The sequence below is a fragment of the Arctopsyche grandis genome, chromosome 11 (genome assembly GCF_051622035.1).
Source record: "Arctopsyche grandis isolate Sample6627 chromosome 11, ASM5162203v2, whole genome shotgun sequence".
NCBI classification, from domain to species: domain Eukaryota; kingdom Metazoa; phylum Arthropoda; class Insecta; order Trichoptera; family Hydropsychidae; genus Arctopsyche; species Arctopsyche grandis.
Genome location: NC_135365.1, coordinates 5,796,238 through 5,817,744, shown reverse-complemented (window position 1 = coordinate 5,817,744; position 21,507 = coordinate 5,796,238). Strand labels below are relative to the sequence as shown.

Here is a 21,507-nt window from a genome sequence, read left to right as displayed (position 1 = left end):
CCCTTTATAAGGCGGTACGTAGGCGATATCATGTCACTCTGGACGGAGCACTGGCAATGCGTGTATCTCCTGAATCATCAATAAATGCTGTGAAACGACTGTTGGCCTTTTACTTGGATCCTCCACCCACCCCTACGCAACAGTATCAAGCTGAAAATTTATATTTGTATTTTTTATGTACTAACTTAGAGCTGATAAGGTTTTGGTCAGAATTCGTAAACCGGAAGTAGTAATTTTTTTTTAAAACAATATTTCATTATTTTATTTTGACCTTTTAAATTATTTTAATATTTATTGTGTATAATACTGATAGTGTTTTTAAGTTATAAAATACATTTGAACAAAATCCGACAACCGGAAGTAGAACTTTTGTCTTGTGCAAGTTTCCATACATTTACGCTCAATTTGTATCGAAAATACTGTCATAGCTATTAGTATTCAGGAATAATATATGTATTGTAGGAATATAGCACGACTTGTGCTATTACGAATCAAAACCAGTGATCTCATCATCGATCCTGTACAAACATGCATAACTTAAGGGCAACGCCCCCTTCGACCATTCCAGAAGAAAAAGTTCATCGCTCGATCGTAAAACGAACGAAACCCAACAGTGATGTCATCAGGCAACCGTAAACACGTGGCAAGCGTTTACGCCTGGCGCTGACCCTATAGCTATAAACCACACGTGTACCGAGCACGCGCCTCGAAAATAGGTCAACACGTGTCCTGGAAACGAAGACAAAGCATCTGCACGCGGCACTTTTCAAGCCAGAACGTATATAAAGCGACGCACCAGCTCCCAACATCAGAGTGAACCTCTGGAGTTCAACCAGCTCACTTCTCCGAAGCTTAACCTCTTCGTACATACAATAACCATTGTAACAATTGAACAAAAATAAACGATCCTCTTACAAACTACACAACATGTGTTTCGTTAGGCCGGGATACGGTCAACATATCTTCCCTGCCTTACAAACAAAATCCGACAGCGTGAAGTAGAGCGTTTGTCTTGTGAAAGTTTCCATACATTTACGCTCAATTTGTATCGAAAATGCTGTCATAGCTATTAGTATTCAGAAATAATATATGTATTATTTCTGAATACTAATTTATTGTAAAGGTAAAGAATTGTAAAGACTGGCTCAATAGTCTGCTTGGTGAAGGTTTCTGGAAAAATAGATTATTTATGGAAATACTAGAATAACTAAACGTGTTCGGTATTTAAACACTAACCTCTTCTGCCATCCAACCAAATATTATTAAGTTGCTTTTTTTAATCGAATTAAGTTCTCCTTTTTATTTCCATTGTAAATTATGTAGCTGTCAGAAATTGTTCTTTATCAAAATGATTTGAAACCTACCTTTGCGCTCTACATGAGTGAAAATAATCAAAAGTGACACGGAAAAATGTTGAGTTTTGAGTTTGGGGATATGTTGACTTTAACCAAGTCAATAATTTAATTTATCAAAATCAGAGAATAAATCGCACCACATACCCGCCACTGTTTTTTTACCCCTTGAGTACCCCTTTTCACCAAGCGCGTAGCCCCTGGGAAGTACGCTTACCCAGGCTGGGAATCACTGTTCTAATGTGATGATATTATGCAAAATACAGTGAATATATTCTTTAAATCATTTCCATATCAACCAGCAGCATAGATTAATAGTTGGCATGTAATGCTTTCAATTGTGTGGTCAGGGGTTCTATCCCTGGTGTGTGCTGGTGGCCAGACCTTGGATATGTGACTCAAAGGTCGATCGTTTCCTATCAGAGTTTGCTAATTTATCTGATTTCATTGGAATGATTATCATAAATTGGCATCCCTTTCCCATCTCTCGATAATATTCGAGTTATTCAGGATCTCGATTTTCGCTGATTTGTATAAATGCTGCAAATTTGTCCATAGATGTCTCTGTGGACTTTAATCGTTGTTTGTATTTGCTTTGCTTAATAATTACAATACCTCTGTACAATTTTTGACTATAGATGTCGTGTTTAATGTAAATATATATAATATTTAATAATTACGTATATATAATTAATCATTTTTAATCTGCATAATACACTCGTACATATTAGAGCAATATGTTAAGACGAGTGTGCATGATTGATTGAATAAAATAAATGTTTTAATCAGGTTGTCTAAATAATGAAATCAAAGTGAGGATGTGAATTATTACATCTGAAGTGTTGGTGAAGGGAAAAATCGAATTAAAAAATATATTTTAGTCACATACATTCAATTTTATTAAACTATTCAAAATTACAAAAAACAAAAATACATAATATAATGTGAAGCTTTCGTTGTCATCATTTTAGTTTTTAAATATCTATATATTGACGAACTAATAACATGTGTATCAAATTAAAAAATAAAATACAATTGAAATGTCAAAAACAGATAATAAGTGTGCGTCAGTGATAAGATTAGATAGAATTGTACGATGGCGAATATCGCTTAAAATGTCGTTGCTAAAACTTAGACATTTAAATATAATTTTTTTAATTCATTCCTACATTAGATTTTAGGAACAAATAATTTTATTCATAGCCATACATATATTTTAACCAATAATAGAAAATTTTAACCAATAATTTACAGTGTATGAAAATATACATAAAAACGGATGCAGTCAACTGTTATAACATATTTTTTGACTCTCGTGGGTGCCACCCACCAAAGCACAGGCCGAGCTCTTTTGGTTCGGTGATTATTCCGCAAAAAGTGATCTCGCGCACGTCACTAAAATCTCGTTCACGGAACATCTGGCACCCAAAAACTCGATCAATCGAAAGCTATCCACGCGAAATATTGAACTAACGAGAACTCAAGGGCCAGATGTTCCGTGATCGATATTTTAGTGACATGCGCGAGATCGCTTTTTGCGGAATAGTCACCAAACCAAAAGAGCTCGGCCTGTGCTTTGGTGGGTGGCACCCACGAGAGTCAAAAATTCATTGAAAAAAAGCATTTTTTACTTTTCAGTTGCCGACTTGTATTTGGATTGAACGAATTGGTCAGGACGGGAATGAAAATATGGACATTGTGGAACATGTTCAAAATTTTTGCATGAAAGAAAATTGCAATTTTTCGAGTTTCAAGTTGTGCGCGGAGACCGCATACAACTGAAAACTCGAAAAATTACAATTTTGCTTCACACAAAATATCAAAGATGTTCCACAATGTACACATTTTCATTCCCGTCCCGACCAATTCGTTCAATCCAAATACAAGTCGAATCGGGTTTTAAAAAGTTATTACTTGTTTGAAGAAATATAGTCAATCATCAGCTTTAAATGCTGTACCTCTCCACCATTCTCAAAAAACTCTTTTAAATTATAATAAGTTTTAGACAAAACTGGTAGCAATTCTTCTGGTAGAACAGGATCGCTGCACTCCACTACATCAATGATTTCTTCAGCATTTGCATAGGTATAATCCTCTATTTCTCTTGACCGTCCATTTTCTATTGATACTTGATAAGTTTTGGGAAAGAAGAACTTCTTTGTACACGAGGATGAAATTTCTGGTGCTTGGATCGTAGTCGATTCTCCAACTTCTTTCTTGACATGTCTGATTATCTTTTCCAAATGCATAACGTTACCAAAACTTATAATATTCTTGCATAGTGACATAATTAAAGGAGTTCCATCAGTTTTGTGTCTCAATGCAACATATCCATATGCATTTGGATACACAATGAGAAGATCTCGTTTCTCTGGAACCAGGCACTTCTGAATGGGTTTACACGTTGTTTCATTTATGTTCAGATTATCTGTTTCCATGTCTGGGGGAACATTTATACATTCCATTGCTTCATTTCCTCTACATGCTTGCAGAATGAGTAGTTTGAAAAGTGATCTTCTGTTCGCATTTTCGCTATAGAACATCGCATTTTTAATGTCGTTCACTTGAATGGGTTTATTATTTATTCCATAGATTACACCTTCATTGCCGTGCGACAAAATGCATACTGCAAATGCAGCGTGCACATTGCTAATCTTTTTTGAATATTTATGAATTATACCCGTTACTGCTTTTGCTGTTACGTTGTTGAATATTTTAACTTCAAAGCCACGAGCACTCCAACAAGCTTTCAAATTTTGAACATCAACTTCGCTTCCTCGGCGAGGGTTGCCTTTAAACTTCTCGTTATTTATAATTATGAAATATCCTACGTCTTCGGGATTGTTAATTTTATAGATATCCTGTTTTCTTTCATACGCCAATTTCAATTCCAAAAGACCATTATTCTTTTTAATATATAGGTCAAAGTCAAGTTTTTTGAGTTTTTTGTATAATTCATGTATCATTAAAAGGCCAACTGAAATAAAATAAAATAAAATAATAATAATAATATTTTAAAAAGCATTTTACGAATCGGTAGTATTTTATTGAAAACTTACTAATTGACCACCAAGCTGACATATCATTCTGGACCCCACCAGCCTATAATGAAAAATTAAGTTATTCTAATTATTAGATTTATAATGATTAAGGTTATTGGCCTGCAGATTTATTGATTCAAAAATTTAAAAATATATATTGTGTAAAATTTGGGTCTACCTCACGGGCCCGAGTGTGAAATGCCCGAAAACGCAAATATCGGAAAGCAAAGATCGAAAGTCGAAAGATTAAAAAAAAAGGGTGCATGGTAAACGGTACATACTCACGTACATACTCACTTAATTTGCGCGAGCAGGATACAACAGGAACAAGAGGAACAGGCTTTTCCTCCCGTATTCTGCGCGCGCACATTAATACGGGAGGAAAAGCCTGTTCCTCTTGTTCCTGTTGTATCCTGCTCACTCAAATTAAGTGAGTATGTACCGTTTACCATGCACCCTTTTTTTATCTTTCGACTTAAGTTCTTTCGATTTTCGATCTTTGCCTTCCGATATTTGCGTTTAGGGCGTTTCGATCGTAAAATTTATATGTATGTACATATTTGAAACTTACAACTTGAATCGAAATTAAAACATAAATAGTCAATTGTATAATAAAATAAATTAATGACATTGAAAAATGACGTGCTTAGAAAACTTTAGAAAGTATATTATTAATAATTGATGCGTAATTTAATAATAAAATATTTCTTACAGTTTCAGCGGCCATTACTGTATTTGTTCCGCCTCGCATTTCACCACTGACACAAGTATTGATTCTTTACAGAAATATCGACAAGTGATAACAAAATCAAATACATATAAATTTCTATAACATAGATAAGGCTATCGCAAAATTGCATCAGTTTTGTGATAGTGCAAGTATCGCATCGAAAATTTCCCGTTTTTTCTAAAAATATATGATATATATACATATGTATGTATGTGTATGTACATACATACATATGTACTTGTATAATGTGTGTTATAAAAAATAATTTTGATTTGCAAGATCTTATATGTAATAAAGTTCATTTAAGCCAGCAGTTTGGCTGAATGGTAGCGTATATATTTAGCACCACTGCGATCACTGGTTTGATCCCCCAAAAAACTCCTGGTTAGATTTGGGGGTTTTGTGACTCCAAATCGATCGTTTTTCTATCAGAGTTTGCCAATTTTATCATTGTTGAAACGGTTCCTGAAAATTGGTAATAGATCCTTCCCGTTGTCACAAAAAATCTTTGTGTATAATTTGTAGAAATTATGCACAGAAATCTGAAATCTATAGATGTCTCTATAATCTTGTGTTTATTATGTGTATAAATGTTGTAATAATAATTGTGCACAAAATCTAAAAATAATCCATAGATGTCTCTATGATTATTATTTCTGTACTTGATTAATTACACTGAGCAACAAAAAAAAATACCAGAGCGGAGAATAACCAATCTTTACTAAGTTTGACCCACTGAATTCGAATATGATAATGATTTTTGTTGGTTGGGTCTCCTTTACGAGATATGAGGGTTTTAAAAAATGCGCAATTTTTACAGTTATTTGGCTTTTGCGGTCTTTAATTCAAAATCTAGTATTGCTATGCTCAAAGTGAGTATTGGAATCAATAGACTTGTTTTTTTTTTAATTTTTTACTTGACCGGAAATGGTACCTCCTCTTATAGGTGTTCTCTTTCGTTTTAAGTTTTTGAATTAAATTATCTCCCAAGCCACTCATCAAATCGGACTGAAATTTCTTACTTGTAATAGAAATTATTAATATTATACCCCAATATTTTTTCCTAAACCGAAAGTGGTACTTTTAATTTAGAGAATCTAGATTTTTTATGTTTTTCTAAGAAATTCTTTAATTTATTGAACTGAAATTTTACCAAGTTATGTATAAAAGTTGGTAAGCATGCGTCAACCAGAAGTTTTGTTATGCGTCTTATTCAATTTTTTCTTCCACTATTTTTTTCGACCCTTTTAACATGTGTGCTCTTCACGTAAAAATTCAAGTTCAATGTGATGAAAAGAAAAAAACATCACGAAATATAATAAACCGGAAGCGGGATTTTTTCCTCTTAGAAAAGTCAAAAATGATGTGACAACGATTCTTTCAGTACAATATTCAGCTATATTCAGCTGAAGATTTATATTTGTATTCTTTTTGTACTAACATAGAGTTGATAAGGTTTTGGTCGGAATTCGTAAGCTGGAAGTAGAACTTTAGAGTCTTGTGTAAGTTTTCCTACATCTGTGTTCAATTTGTATTGAAAATGCTCATAGCCGGTATGTGTGAACGTTTATGTACATATGTAGCAACCCAAATATTCGGATATAATACTTGTAAATTATGTTGTTATATCAAATTTAATATGAGTGAATTAATTAACCAGTAGCGTGGTCTAGTGGTGAATGTTGAATTATCTTGTACTTGATGTTACGAGTTCGATTCCCCGCTAAGTCTCGCTATTGGCCAGACCTTGGTTTGTCAAGGTCGATCGTTTCTTATCAGAATTTGCCAATTTTTCTGATTTTCATAGAAACGATTCCTGTAAAATTGGCGTTTCCTTCCCAATTTTCTGTTGCGAACCTTTAGTTATTGTTATATCTTAGGTTTCGCCATATTGCTCACCATAGATGTCTCTGTGGTTGTTTATCGAATATAAAATTCGTATTGTTACATGAAAGTTATTCATCGTTATTTATCGTATTAATACGATGTTTGTAATATCTGACCATAGATGTCAGATATTGTTTAGATTTACATGTATCTATGTAATAATTATGTGGACCAGGAAGGCGCATTTGGGGTTTACCTGTTAAGCCTTCCTGGTATATTTGTATATATGTATGTAAAAATAAAATAAATAATAAATAAATTTTACCTTAAACTTTATTTAAAAAAAAAACTTTTAAATTAACAAGTTCATCGTAAAGTTCATTAGTAATAATATTAAATTTTGAATTTGGGGTGAGCTTAGTTTGAAGATAGGCTCTTTCCAGTAGATTGTTTACAAAATACAAAAAACCTCATATCTTCGAATATTCGTTCAGTTTTTTGAATCTTTCTTTCATTGACACTGATGTTGTATCTAAGGGAGGATTAATAAACTCGACCTCTAACTGTTTCTTTGGACAAACGATGGGCTCGTTTTATGTATTTTCATCAAATTGAAGTCTCACGCGAATGATTCTTTTTAATTGTTTAAATCCAACTCTATTTGTAATAATTCCGCTGCTTTAGCTTCAGCCTCCCTCCTAAAACCAGCATTGTGTATAATACAGTAAACGGATTATTCCGCAAATTGCAGTCGTGCGCACGACAATCGTTGCCACAAAATTCCGCCAATACGGAATATCTGGCTCTCGAGTTCTCGTTAGTACGATATTTCAAAGATTGGTAGCGTTTTTGGGTACTAGATGTTCCGTGATCGAGATTTTAGTGACGTGCGCGAGATCGCTTTTTGCGGAATAATCACCGAACCGTATAATACTACTTGTAATGCAAGACATTGCTCGTTTATCGAGAAAAAAATGCTGGGCTCACGAAATAAATACAATTTCTTATTTTATATTATTTTTAAATACTTTTTATTGTTTATAAATTATGTTCACAATACATCTTATGTCTATAATAATACATAGTTACTGATATATTGATTATTTTCTTTTTTTAATTTTTTGTTAATAATGTTACGTACGCCGTGGATTGAGCGAATTGTACTTAGACCAACGGATATCTGTTATCGGATTAACTAAATGCATGCACTTACTTCCAAAGATTATATCTGGACTCTTAAGTGCATTTAGGCTAAATAATGACCGTTATTAGTTATTTCTCAGAATCGGTACGGGAAGACCCAATATCGTGGAAATACATATCCGAATACGTGACTATACAACAGGTAAACAGATTAGGCGTCTTGAGAGATCTACCCTTTATAAGGCGGTACGTAGGCGATATAATTCATTCTGGACGGAGCAGAGACAGTGCGTGTAACTCCTGAAACATCAATAAATGCTGTGAAACGACTGTTGGCCTTTTACTTGGATCCTCCACCCACCCCTACGCAACAATATGTATAATATTATCTTATTTTAATGTAAGTGTGCAGCATAATAGGAATAATAAAACCCTTATAAAAAAAGCCAAAAACCTATTTACAATTCTTTAAATAAATCATGAATAGTTCATTGGGAGCTCTATCGTCTTCCTTAAAATACCACGTAAGTCTATTTTTTCGTAAATAGAATGAATTAAATCATTTAGGATAAATACTTATGTTTATTATATTTTTATATTATAGGTAAATACACAGTTTAATATAAATAATCGGTTAAATAAAATCTTAAAATATAAATATACATGGTTACAAAAATGTTATGTATTACAAATAATCAACGCAGTGTAATAATTGAATTAATGCTACTGCGTAAAAAAATTTTTGTTAGTGACTCAAACAAAAATTACATTCAATGTAAAATTACATTGAATTAAAGTGCGATTAATATATTATAATTCATTGTATAATGTATTTCATATCATATCTATGAATCACCTTTTGTTTGGTTTTATTTTACACAATTAATATCACAAATAATTGTTTTTAAAATAAATTGAATAAACATGCAGGCAAAGAAAAATATATACAAATTAATGATGACATTTAACGCTTTCACAAAATGTGACTTAAGGGTTTATAGCCTTGAGGTTAAACTACAACCACACTTGAATACATTTAAAGTATATTTTTACATTATCCACTTCTACAATAATAGTCGAATTTGAAAATAGACGACTTTAAAGTTTCAACTATGTATTTTATGATACATTAGTGGGAGAACACCTGCACTATGTGAATAGCTTCACGCAGGAGCTCGATTTATCTCAATAGCAACTCTTATTACACGAAATCTCTTGACCAGAGAGCTGGCCAAAGAGCAGGGGCGTCATTCAAGGGAGGGGGGGGGGGGCGGAAGCCGCCCTCCCTAAATTTGAACGGGACTATCCACGTTGTTTAATGTATTATTATGAATTAAAATACTTAGCCAACAAACCAAATGTTTTAATAGATTTTTTTATTTTTTTTACTATTAATTTTATTGATAAAAATATATAAATAAAAAATAAATAGTTTAAATTCATATACACGCATTTTTTAATATAATACACTCCCCTCCCCCCCCCCAGGAGTAATTCTTCACTGGTAAAAAATTTTGCCCCCCCCCCTAGGGAAAAGCTGAAATGACGCCCCTGTAAAAGAGCGGAATTTTATATCAAAAGTTTTAGACTATTTGACCTTCTTCCGTTCTCACCAATGTTGACTTGTCTTTGGACAATAGTTGCTACTTGATAAATTAAAGTAAACAACAGTTATTTCTATTGATACTCAAGTTATGTGCAAAGTGTCATGAGTTTTTAACATTTTGTACGATAAACTTTTTGCTGTATATATACATATATATATGCAGTATGACGTCACAGCATCCGATCATCCGACTGATAGTATTATTTGTGAACAAAGGCCTTATCTGTTGACAGATAAGTCAATCGTCGCTGATAAACAATCATGACAAATAAAGGTCTGTTCATACCTATCCAGCACGACCCGTATCCTGCAAGTACGGACAGTATTCTTTAGTACATTATATATGGACGCGCATGAATGCGTAAATGCGCATGCGCGAATGGAGTATGAAAACGTCCATATAATGTACCAAAGAATACTATCCGCACTTGCAGGACACCTGCAGAATACGGGTCGTGCTGGATAGGTATGAACAGACCTTAAATCGCTGGATACATATGTATCTGCCGATTTGTCTGCAGAAAACTTTCTGTCAATGGGAATTTTTAGTATATAATGTATGTATGTATAACGAATGAGTGTGAAATCATACGAAAATTTTAATGGCATTCATTAACCTACATAGGTGTGATAATTCTAAGTCACACTTATGGTTAAAAATTTAAATTAAAGCAAAGGCTGAATGATGATGACCAGAGCCGTAACAGTATTTTTGGGCACCCTTGGCAAATATCTTATTTGGCGCATAGTGCTAAAAATAATACATAGTGCTAAAAAAGAAGTGCCAGAGCGCTGAACTTATCTCCCCCCCCTTAATTTAGCTTGACAGTGATCGATAACGAATATGGGATACATCATCAAGCAAGGATACAATTTTACCGAAAATGGTCCAAAGAGTCGTTTTGGTATAGATCACTGTCAAGCAAGGATAAATACTACCATACAATTTCAACGACATAGGTCGAATGTATCGTTTTAAAAGGGCTATCCCATGTACGCGTCCCATGATCGCCACATTTTTTCTATATGTTTAAAACTATATAAAAAAACCACGTCCCACATTCACCGCTGTCTGATTTCTAGAGGTCGGAATCTGAAGGGGCCGGAAACGCGCCGCCTATTGTTCCATTATTGTAAATCCTTTGTAAAAAAGGTTCGGCAAACCTTTAACAATGCATTTACAATCTTTGAACAATAAACAGCCCCTTCAGATTCCTCGTCTCTACTGATTTCGCCCTAAGGGCCGGGCTGCACCGTGCGACTTGCTAGCGACTTGGTTGAGAGAGACCAGACCAATTCATGCAGGTAGATGGGACATGCTACACCCGTCAACTTGTTTGTCGCACACTTTTCCATACATTTTTTCGTGTCGCGCAACTAGTCGGCCGACAAAGTTGCACGGTGCGGCCCGGCCCTAAGGATCCAGAGGCCTTGGCGACCACCCCTTTGCCAATACGTTGCTACGGCACTGATGATGACGATTGGTAAAAAATCATTAATTTCTATTCACATAATATTTTGTTATAAAATAATGGACAGAAACGAATGATATTTGTTTTATACCATCGTTTGTGATATCAGTTTGTGAGTTTTTAGGCCTATGGCGCACTGCCGACCGGTCTTCGGGCGACCGTCGTCGCCGTCGACTGTAATTTATACAGACTTATGTAGATGGGTGTTTATGCACTACATATGTAGGTCACTGGTCGCCTGAACGGCCAGCGAGTCGCTTTGTCAGCGGGTGACTCATTGGAAATTTTCGGGTTTGGTGCAAACGATCGACAAGCGCCAGACAGACTGAACCACAGAACCACAGACGCAATTCTCGACTTCACGAATGATAGATTGCACATCGGATGACGAGAAACCTTTCGATGTGCACAGATGCAATTATCAAAATGGTAATTATTAAAATTGAGTTGGATCTTTCTGGCGAGTTTAATAAGGCAAAATTCGGAAAGTATCAGAAGCACAGAACGTATACAGGGTAGGTATGTCGGGACTTCGGGTAGATTTCGCTTAGTGTAAGTGCGAGCAGTGCGCACGCATAAGGTACACGTGTCGTTAATCTGTGGTTCAGTCTGTCTGACGCTTGTCGATCGTTTGCACCGCATCGGAAATCTTCACACAGTGAGCGACTTTGACTGCATAAATAAGGGCCGGGCCGCACCGCTCAACTCGCGAACAACTTGGTTGAGGGCGACCAGACCAATGCATGCAGGTAGATGGGACATGCCGCACCCGTCAACTTGTTTGTCGCATACATTTCCATACATTTTTTCGTGTCGCGCGACTAGTCAGCCGACAAAGTTGCACGGTGCGGCCGGTCGACAGTGACGACGACCGGTCGACAGTGCGCAATAGGCCTAAGATAACAATGAATATGCAATAATTTTAAGTTTAAAAGTGATAATGGTATGTTTATGCAATAAACGAAAACCCATCGATTTGAAACAAGTTTTGCAAATAGGTACAATGTCAATATAATCATTGATATAATATTATGACTCACAAATGGTTAACTTTTTGGACTGAGATAATCCAGCAACAGCTTAACATGCTGTGGTTTTCCTCCCTTCGTGAGGAATTTTCGTAAGTTTGTACATAGCTCTGAATAAATTGGCAGCATTTCTTCAGGCAGGATTGAATTGTTGTTGTGTATGATGGCAAGAGCATTATCCATTTTTTTAGAATCTACAATTGCTGTTAATAATTTACCAGCTACTGATACTTCTTTAGAGGTTTTTGGAAAGAAGAATTCTTTTCTACATGAAGATAGTATTTCTGGCGCTTGAATCATTGTAGATTTTCCAACTTCTTCCATAACTTGTCTTATTATTTTTCCCAAATGCATATCATTCCCGAAATTTCTAATGTTATTGCACAGTGACGTAATTAAAGGAGTTCCAAGAGTTTTGTGTCTCAATGCATTATATCCATATGCATTTGGATACAAAACGAGAAGATCTCGTTTCTTTGGAACGAGGCACTTCTGAACGGGTTCACATATTGTTTCATTTATATTCAGATTGTCTGTTTCGACATCCTTGGGCACATTGATATATTCCATTGCCTTTTGTCCTCTACATGCTTGCAGAATGAGCAGCCTTAATAGTGATCTAGGTTTCGCATTCTCACTATAGAACATTGCGTTTTTAATATCCTCCACTTGTACTGATTTTTTATTTATTCCATAGATTACACCTTTATCTCCATGTGACAGAATGCATACTCCAAATACAGCATGTGTATTGCTAATTTTTTTCGAAAATTTATGGATTATTCCCAATAGTGCTTTATCTGTCACGTTGTTGAATATTTTAACTTCAAAGCCACGAGCACTCAAACAAGCTTTCAAATTTTTTACGTCAACTTCACTTCCTCGGCGACGGTCGCCTTTAAACTTCTCGTTGTTTATAATTATAAAGTATCCTACATCTTCAGGATTCTTGATTTTATAGACATCCTGATTGCTTTCATCAATCAGATTTAATTTGGAAGTATTATTTTTTTTTTTGAATAAATACAAGTTCAAACCAAATCGTCCGAGTTCTTTGAATAATTTGTTTATCATAAGGAAGCTAACTAAAATAAAAATAATAATAATACATATTAATATAAAACACTTAATTTTTCATACGATACAGTTTTTGTCATACAAATGTACATACATATACTGGAATGCAACTGACTTATTTGAGATACATATATATGTATGTATATCGGTATAATGGTAATTATTTTATTTTATTTTAGGGATCTAAAATAAATATTAAAATACTTGTAAAGTATCATTCAACTATTATATATGTAAGTACTGAAATATTAGTTCATCCAAAGTTTTATCCAGCATATATGTATATACATACATATATAAAATACCAATAAACAACTTACTAAAAGACCACCAAATGGTGGGATCCACTGGAATCCCATTTTTATGATCGAATTTTCCAAAATTGTGATAAACAACCTATAATGAAAGATAAATTTATTGATATCATATATTTTGTTATTTTTATGTTAGATTTTGAAAAAAATTGTTAGTAATTATTACCGTTTCCATATCCAAAATGTTAGTAGGACCGTGCATTTTGTTTCCCAGATGCTGCACTTATGTATGTATGTATGTATGTCCTATCTAATTCTGAAAACAAACACAAAATTTATGATGATAAAACTGATAAAAAAAGACAATGAAATATGGCACCACCTATGTGGGCGATAAATATTGAAATGTTTTGATATAATGTTATACTGATTAAGAAAATAATTACAGTATATTAATTAGTATAACCTATGATTTTCAAAAATGAAAAAAATACAGAAAATTTACAACTTAGCAAACCAAGTGGAAGGTTTTTTTTAAGTCGTTTGATAATAGAATTAAATTACTATTATATTACAACTAGTGTTGTGCCCGGTGGAATATCATCGCATGGGCAAAAAAAATGAAAAGAAGTGTGTCGGTTCTGTGTTCGATCTGTGACCAACCCATGACTTTATCTATGTATTTGAGGAATATTAGAAGGTCACAAAACAAAATTCGATATTTTACCGTACAGACACATTCACACATACCGGTAGCAAATTACCGGGTACAAATTGAGCGCAAATTTATGGAAACTTGCACAAGACAAAAGTTCTACTTCTGGTTGTCGGATTTTGTTCAGATTTTTTTTTTTACTTTAAATTACTATCAATACTATACACAACAAATATCAAGAAGATTAAAATTATTTCAGAGGTCAAAATAAAATAATGAAATATTGTTTAAAAAAAAAATACTACTTCCGGTTTACGAATTCTAACCAAAACCTTATCAGCTCTAAGTCAGTACATAAAAAATACAAATATAAATTTTCAGCTTGATACGTTCAGGGTTTGTGGACAGAGTAGTGGCGACAACATTTTTGACCTTTCTAAGAGGAAAAAATCCCACTTCCGGTTTATAAAATTTAATAATTTTTCTTTATCTTCATTACATTAATACAAGAATTATACTTGAATTTTTTCGTGACGACCACACATGTTAAAAAGGTCCAAAAAAATAATGGAAGAAAAATCGAACAAGTGTAAACTGCCACTTCCAGTTGACGGATGCTTACCAAATTTTATGCATAGCTTGATATTAAGCTTAAACTTGTAGATATGAAATTCCAGTTCAATAAACCAAAAGGTTTTTGAGAAAAATATAAAAAACCTCCATTCTCTAGAGTAAAAGTACTACTTCCGGTTCAGAAAAAAATACTCAAAAATATAAGTTATAAAATTTATAATTTCTATTATGATAAAATTTCAGTTCGATTCAGTTAGAGGTATGGGAGATAATTAAATTCAAAAACTTAAAAAAAGGGGACACCTACATATGTATGTACATACATATGTATATAGATAAAGTAAAAAATGGTAAAAACTACCTACCTACCTACATATAAACAATATAAAACACCAATAGAAAAATTTATTATTTAGTTAATTATATAAATTTTCAATAGATTGCGCCAAATGCTCAGATATTAATTTGCCTAGAGGAGACATTGGTAGCAAACAGTATATATAGAAGTTTTTTGTTGATCTGTTATTATGTTCATATTATATTCATACATTTTGTTGGCAGAATTTTAACTGTGACAAACATACATATGTCGAATCGAAACGATTAAATTCTATATAAAGTTTCAGCTTTTCATTTAATAACTTGGTAAATTCAAGATAGTGACAATCTGTTAATTTTTACATGTTTACATATTATTTTGTTTATATATTATATATGTATTCACCTTGTCACACTGATGTTTTAGGCAGTATTATGTATCAAAAACGAACAGTTCTATTCGGAGTTTCCAGAAGACGCTCGATAATATTGAGTGGTTAGTCACAACTGAAATATTTCCAGAATTCATCTTATCTACATTTGAATATATGTATTGTATTATATTTGAAAATTTTCATTGTCTTGTTATCTTATATTATTTCATCACAATTAAAATAATTTCGAATCTAAAAATGTATGTACATACATACATATGTGCTGCTGAATAATATAACAATAAATCAATACTTTTCATTTATTTTATTTGAATTTTTAACTATAATATGTGTATTATTGGGAATAAATATAATATGTGTATTATTTCCATATGAAATATTCTTTAATATTGGATTTAAAAACAAAAAACGCATGCTTTGTTATGGAGTTTTATTTTATGAAAATTTTACATTTTAATATTAAAAACAAATATTTGAATATATTATAGGGATAAACAAAATAAAATTATATTAAATGAAGGACTATTATTTTAAGTCCCTATTGAAATATTATACACATTTGACGTAAATTATACAATTAAATACGACACAAATAACATTATCTAGATGATACTAAAAAAATAATTTGCTTTTTCAAGTTGAAATATTTTATATCATGTTTATATGTGTTTATGATTATATTTTTTCTTACATACATATGAACATCATATGAGCCATGACAAGAATTACCACACGGCTATGGCATATGGTTAGTTTAATTTTAATGATTTGTTTTGATTTTTAAATGCTTTTTACTGGGTGCACCTCACGGGATCGAATTAGAAATGCACGAAAAACCAAATATCGGAAGGCAAAGATCGAAAATCGAAAGATCTTAAGTCGAAAGATCAAAAAAAAGGGTGCGTGGTAAACGGTATATACTCACTTAATTTGCGCGAGCAGGATACAACAGGAACAAGAGTAACAGGCTTTTCCTCCCGTATTCTGCGCGCGCACATTAATACGGGAGGAAAAGCCTGTTCCTCTTGTTCCTGTTGTATCCTGCTCGCGCAAATTAAGTGAGTTAATTATAAATATCTAATACTGAGGCGATCTAACATCAAATTTGCATCTCCTCCATTTACAATATACTCATTAAATTTAGTATAAATTTCAGAGCAAATTGGATGCAAGTCCTCCGGAATATGCATATTCCGTTCCTCATCTAAGTGATCCGACCATCCATCAATTATTGACGCTTGTTCATTGGTTTTCCTTAAAAAGAAAGCACTCGTGCAAGACGACAAAAATTCAGGTGCTTGCGTTGGGAACCATTTCCCAACGTCCTTGAGAACATGCATCATTATATCTTGCAAATGCATACTGTTGCCGAATCTTACGACATTTTTGCACAGTGATGTTATTAAAGGAGATCCAAAATTCGTTGACCTAAACGAAACATATCCTTCGGCACTCGAAAATACAACGAGGAGATCTCGCATTTTTTGACTGATAGGACCCAACTGATATTCTTCAGATACCATACTATCAGTTTCGATATCGATTGGTGACATGCCGGTATCTATCACATTATTTCCACGACATGCTTGGAAAATAAGTAGTTTTAAAAGTGGTTTGACTCTGCTTTTTTCACTGTGGAACATGGCATTTTTAATACTCTCTATTTGTGTTGCTCGTCCATTGATATCATAGAAGATATTTTCATTTGCATGCCCCATCATGCACACTGCAAAAGCTTTATGGTCAATTTCCACCATTTCAGAATACCGATAGATAATTTCCAATAAATTCTCTTCAGGGTTGTTATAAATTATAATTTTAAAGCCACGAGCACCCCAACATTCTGCTAAATTTTGAATATCGATTTCACTTCCATTGCGAGTTTTGAAACTATATTTGTACTGATCAATGTTAATAATGATAAAATAGCCATAAATGATATTTTGATCAATTTCATTTGTAGTTCTGTTTAGCAGATTTCAAATTTGACCGATTTATATTTCCAGTTACATAAATTTCTGTTTGAACGTCCTTCTGTTCCACTCGAATGTTGATTCCCATTGTGGAATTTGCTGAAAAATGAATTTCACTTAATATCCAATAAGAATAGAATCCATACACTTGTAATGCCTATTGAAAGCTAAACATTTGAACGACAATCCATGCAAATCATATTACTGTTATGTTAAATTGAATTCACTGATGAAAGATTAGCTATTTGTTTTCAGTTTTTTTATATGTATTACAGTGGTGTCACCCCAATTTTGGAACAACAGGTTTCCAATATTTATTTCAGTGTATACATATATAAAATGAACTAAATAAATTCATACGATCAATAAAAGAACCTTTAGAAGCATAAAATCATGCAAATATACTTCTATAAAATACTCAAAAATATTGATATTTTAAATTAATTAATGAATTGATTAATTTTAAATATTTAGATAATATATTGTTACGTATACTAAAATAAGAGGTTAGTAAATAACTTAGGTTACTTAGTTAGGCGCATCCCTGACACTGTGCGACCGTTATAATTGGTTTCGAGGATTATCTGCAAACTAAGTGCAAGTAAGCTAAACAATGGCGTAGTAGCGGCACTCGGTCGCATTCCCGTGGAGTTCTCAGAAGTGACCGATACCGTGAGGCTGTGTCGTGGGAATACATATCCGAGTACGTGACCATAACAATAGGTAAACAAATTGGAAGTCGAAGATGTCCTGAGAGACCTGCCCCTTATAAGGCGGTACTTAGGCGATATCAAGACATTCTGGACGGAGCACTGCCAGTGTGTGTATCTCCTTAATCACCAATAAATGCTGTGACACGACTTTGACATTTTACTTGGATCCTCCACCCACCTCTACGCAACATTATAATGAATTATATTAATTACAATATTTTTTATCAAGCTTCTTTTTGAATCATTGAACAGCTAATTTTGCTTGTGCATAACGGAAAAAAGATCTTTTCTCTTTACCTGCTATGTAATATACAGCGACCTTTTTGAAGTTGTAACCATCGAAAATAATTTTCAAGGTTTGAATAACTTTTGACAAAAATTATATGAACTTTTAGATTTCTAACTACGGGTTTCCGGAAACTTTTGATTTTTAACGACGGATTTCCGGAAACCCATGGAAACCATTAGGGTGACATCACTGTAATGTATAATAAATATAGGCTGATATTCATCATAAATAATATATATATATATATATATATATATATATATATATATATATATATATATATATATATATATATATATATATATATATATATATATATATATATATATATATATATATATATATATATATATATATATATATATATATATATATATATATAATTTTGTAATATGAGGTCCAAAACTCGTTTTGATTAAGACTCGGATTCTATTTACATATAATACAAATAAGTATAAATCAAATAACAAATTTACCAAGGGACCACATTTTTGTTAACCATGAGATAGTTACATTTTGATAGGACGTTATAATATCTTGACCATTCTGTAATAAATACAAATATTAATGTTAACATAAGTTTTAAAGAATGTTAGCATCCCCCCAAAACTCACTGTATTAAATATATCATTTTTTATTTATATAAATTTATTTTATCATTTAAAAGTAATTAATAAAATTAGTATTACCATTTTGGGATTCCCAATGCGGGACCATTTGTCGATTATTGGCGTTCGTTTGTCAATTTTTTTTAAGAAAAAATGCTTTTGTACATGATGACACAGACTCCGGTGACTGAATCAATGCTACCTCTCCAACTTCCTTTTTTACGTGTAATAAAATCTCTTCCGAATGCATGGTGTTTCCATGTTTGGCGATGTTTTTACAAAATAACGTTATAAAAGGTGTACCCCTATCGCATCTTCTTGTCGAAAGATGACCTTCACTAGTCGGACAGAAAACAATGAGGTCTTTCATTTCTGGAACCAATTTTTTAGGTTTTTTCAAATGTATCTTGTCTCTTTCTCTTGCTGAAAGGTGACCCTCACTAGTGGAATTGAAAACTAGAAGATCTCGTTTTTCAGGAACGTATTTTTCAGGTTTTTCTAATTGACTATCAGTTTCAACATCTCCCAATTCATTAATAAAGTTCAATGCATACGGTCCTCTGCATGCTTGAAATATAAGTAGTTTTAAGAGCGATTTTCTTCTAGATATTTCTCCATGATAAACAGCTTTTATTATCATTCGCCTTTCGATGGTTTCTCCATCGATTCCATTGATGACTCCCACATCTCCGTGTGCTAAAAAGCACACTGCAAAAGCACTATGATCATCTTTAATCATATCCGAATATAATTCTATATAAGGAACAATATATTTTGTTTCAATATCCTCAAATAGAATAGTCTTGAAACCACGAGATCCCATAACACTATGTAAATTTTTAACGTCGATCTCACTACCTCCTCGATAATTGACAGCATATTTTTGGAAGTTAAAGATTAGAAAATAGCCAATGTCTTCAGGGTTTCTCAATTTGTATTCGTTCGAATATTCAGTGGTTTCTGATTTGAATAATCTTAATTTTTTTTTAAATTCGTAATACATACTGCTGGCTGCAATTAAAACATTCATTAATCTACAAACATTTTGAATGTACATGTAACAATATCATATAAACAAATTAAATCGTGTAAACTTACCAAAGTACCAATAAAAGTACAAAATTTTTGCAGGTGAAAAAAATCTTTGAAAAATAATATCCATATCTGAATTTAGTCCTAAAAAGATATTAATAATGTTTTCAATTATAAACCATGAGTGCTGAGCATGTATACATATGTATGTATCAGTGGCGTGCCGTGGAAATCTCCCTGTTTTTATCGCACAGACTCACTTACGTTTGCGCGAGCATCATACAAGGGGACTCGGTATGACGTCACCTAGTTCCCTTATATCCTGCTCGCGCACACGTAAGTAAAAACGGAGAGATTTCCACGGCACGCCACTGGTAAGTACATACAGTGTGTATTAGATTGGCTCCTACTATTCAGTAAAAGTTGAATAGTACCTACATATACTTTTATGAGAATAAGAAACCCTTTTATGGTTAGCTCAATATTATATATTTAGCTCACAAGTCTTAAAGAAAATGAAGTGAAAATTGGTATATGCGACTTTTGCCTTGAGACTTAAAAATTAATTAGCAAGTTGTTTAAATAATAAAATCTATCTTGAACGATCTTGGAAAAAGTTAAAAAAAAAATTAAAAGAAATGTGTCGATCTTGTGTTAGATGTGCACGCAGTCAAATTTTTTTCAAATATCTTTTAAATATATTTAATTTAATATTTATATTTAATTGTTTAATATGAAAAAAATGGTAAAAACTACCTACCTACCTATGTACATATAAAAAATATAAAGCACCGATAGAAAAAATAATTAATTAACTAAATTTTCAGTAGATGGAGGTAAATTCTCTGCCAAGCGGAAACATTAGGAACGATCAGCATATATAGTTTTTTTCTTTTGTTGTTGTATTCGTATATACGTTTTTGGCAGTGGTTTAGCTGTGACGTACATATGTATGTCGAATCAAAACAACTATTATACAGCGAGCGTTATCTCAGACAGACATACAGACAGAATAGCGATATTATATATATGATATGATTATTATTTTTTAGATTAATGATGATCACATAATATGTTGGTAAGAAATTAATAGAAATAAAATCTTAAAAAAAATTAGATAGCGATCAGTCATACAAAATGGCTGAATTATACTTTCAAATTCGAATTAATACTTGAATAAATATTTTAAATCAAATTATATAATTATGAAATAAAAAAAAATGTATTCAAATAATTATGCAATTTTGTGAATCATATTACAAATGCATGATTAGAGAAATTTCGAATACACTATAAAATTCCTAAACCAACACATGTCACTATGGAGACAAAATGCAAACATTGTTCTGTCATGCAGCAAACCCAATTGCTAAAAGAGAATTCCATTCATTCTAACATGTAATTGAATTTTCAACTTCATA

At 32.7% G+C, this 21,507-nt stretch overlaps 3 protein-coding genes across 3 annotated transcripts; all 3 read right to left on the bottom strand.

Moving 5' to 3' along the window:
• Positions 1-3,262: 3,262 nt before the first annotated feature.
• LOC143918544 (caspase-3-like) lies at positions 3,263-10,705 on the bottom strand. The gene is made up of 6 exons (XM_077440482.1): positions 10,644-10,705; positions 7,607-7,648; positions 7,420-7,482; positions 5,106-5,169; positions 4,412-4,454; positions 3,263-4,329 (listed from the first exon to the last, which is right to left on the bottom strand). Exons 1-6 carry the CDS (start codon positions 10,703-10,705, stop codon positions 3,263-3,265), a joined length of 1,341 nt encoding a protein of 446 aa, XP_077296608.1.
• Positions 8,077-15,588, bottom strand: LOC143918954 (caspase-3-like). The gene is made up of 5 exons (XM_077441082.1): positions 15,483-15,588; positions 13,757-13,846; positions 13,597-13,672; positions 12,212-13,284; positions 8,077-8,393 (listed from the first exon to the last, which is right to left on the bottom strand). The coding sequence occupies exons 2-4, from the start codon at positions 13,790-13,792 to the stop codon at positions 12,218-12,220; spliced, it is 1,179 nt and encodes a 392-aa protein (XP_077297208.1). The 5' UTR covers positions 13,793-13,846; positions 15,483-15,588; the 3' UTR covers positions 8,077-8,393; positions 12,212-12,217.
• Positions 15,589-16,538: 950 nt separating this feature from the next.
• LOC143918543 (caspase-7-like) lies at positions 16,539-20,065 on the bottom strand. The gene is made up of 3 exons (XM_077440481.1): positions 19,136-20,065; positions 18,923-18,992; positions 16,539-17,543 (listed from the first exon to the last, which is right to left on the bottom strand). Exon 3 carries the CDS (start codon positions 17,226-17,228, stop codon positions 16,539-16,541), a length of 690 nt encoding a protein of 229 aa, XP_077296607.1. The 5' UTR covers positions 17,229-17,543; positions 18,923-18,992; positions 19,136-20,065.
• Between the last annotated feature and the right edge of the window lie 1,442 nt (positions 20,066-21,507).

Coding starts and splice junctions, on each gene's coding strand:
- LOC143918544 (XM_077440482.1), bottom strand. CDS start 10,705: ATGGGACGCGTACATGGGATAGCCCTTTTAAAACGATACATTCGACCT. Junction 5,170..7,419: donor CGAATATTCGAAGATATGAG/GTTTTTTGTATT, acceptor ATTTCTGTAAAG/AATCAATACTTGTGTCAGTG. Junction 4,330..4,411: donor GTCAGCTTGGTGGTCAATTA/GTAAGTTTTCAA, acceptor ATTTTATTTCAG/TTGGCCTTTTAATGATACAT.
- LOC143918954 (XM_077441082.1), bottom strand. CDS start 13,792: ATGCACGGTCCTACTAACATTTTGGATATGGAAACG. Junction 13,673..13,756: donor ACATTTTGGATATGGAAACG/GTAATAATTACT, acceptor CTTTCATTATAG/GTTGTTTATCACAATTTTGG. Junction 13,285..13,596: donor CACCATTTGGTGGTCTTTTA/GTAAGTTGTTTA, acceptor TTTTTATTTTAG/TTAGCTTCCTTATGATAAAC.
- LOC143918543 (XM_077440481.1), bottom strand. CDS start 17,228: ATGGTGGAAATTGACCATAAAGCTTTTGCAGTGTGCATGATGGGGCAT.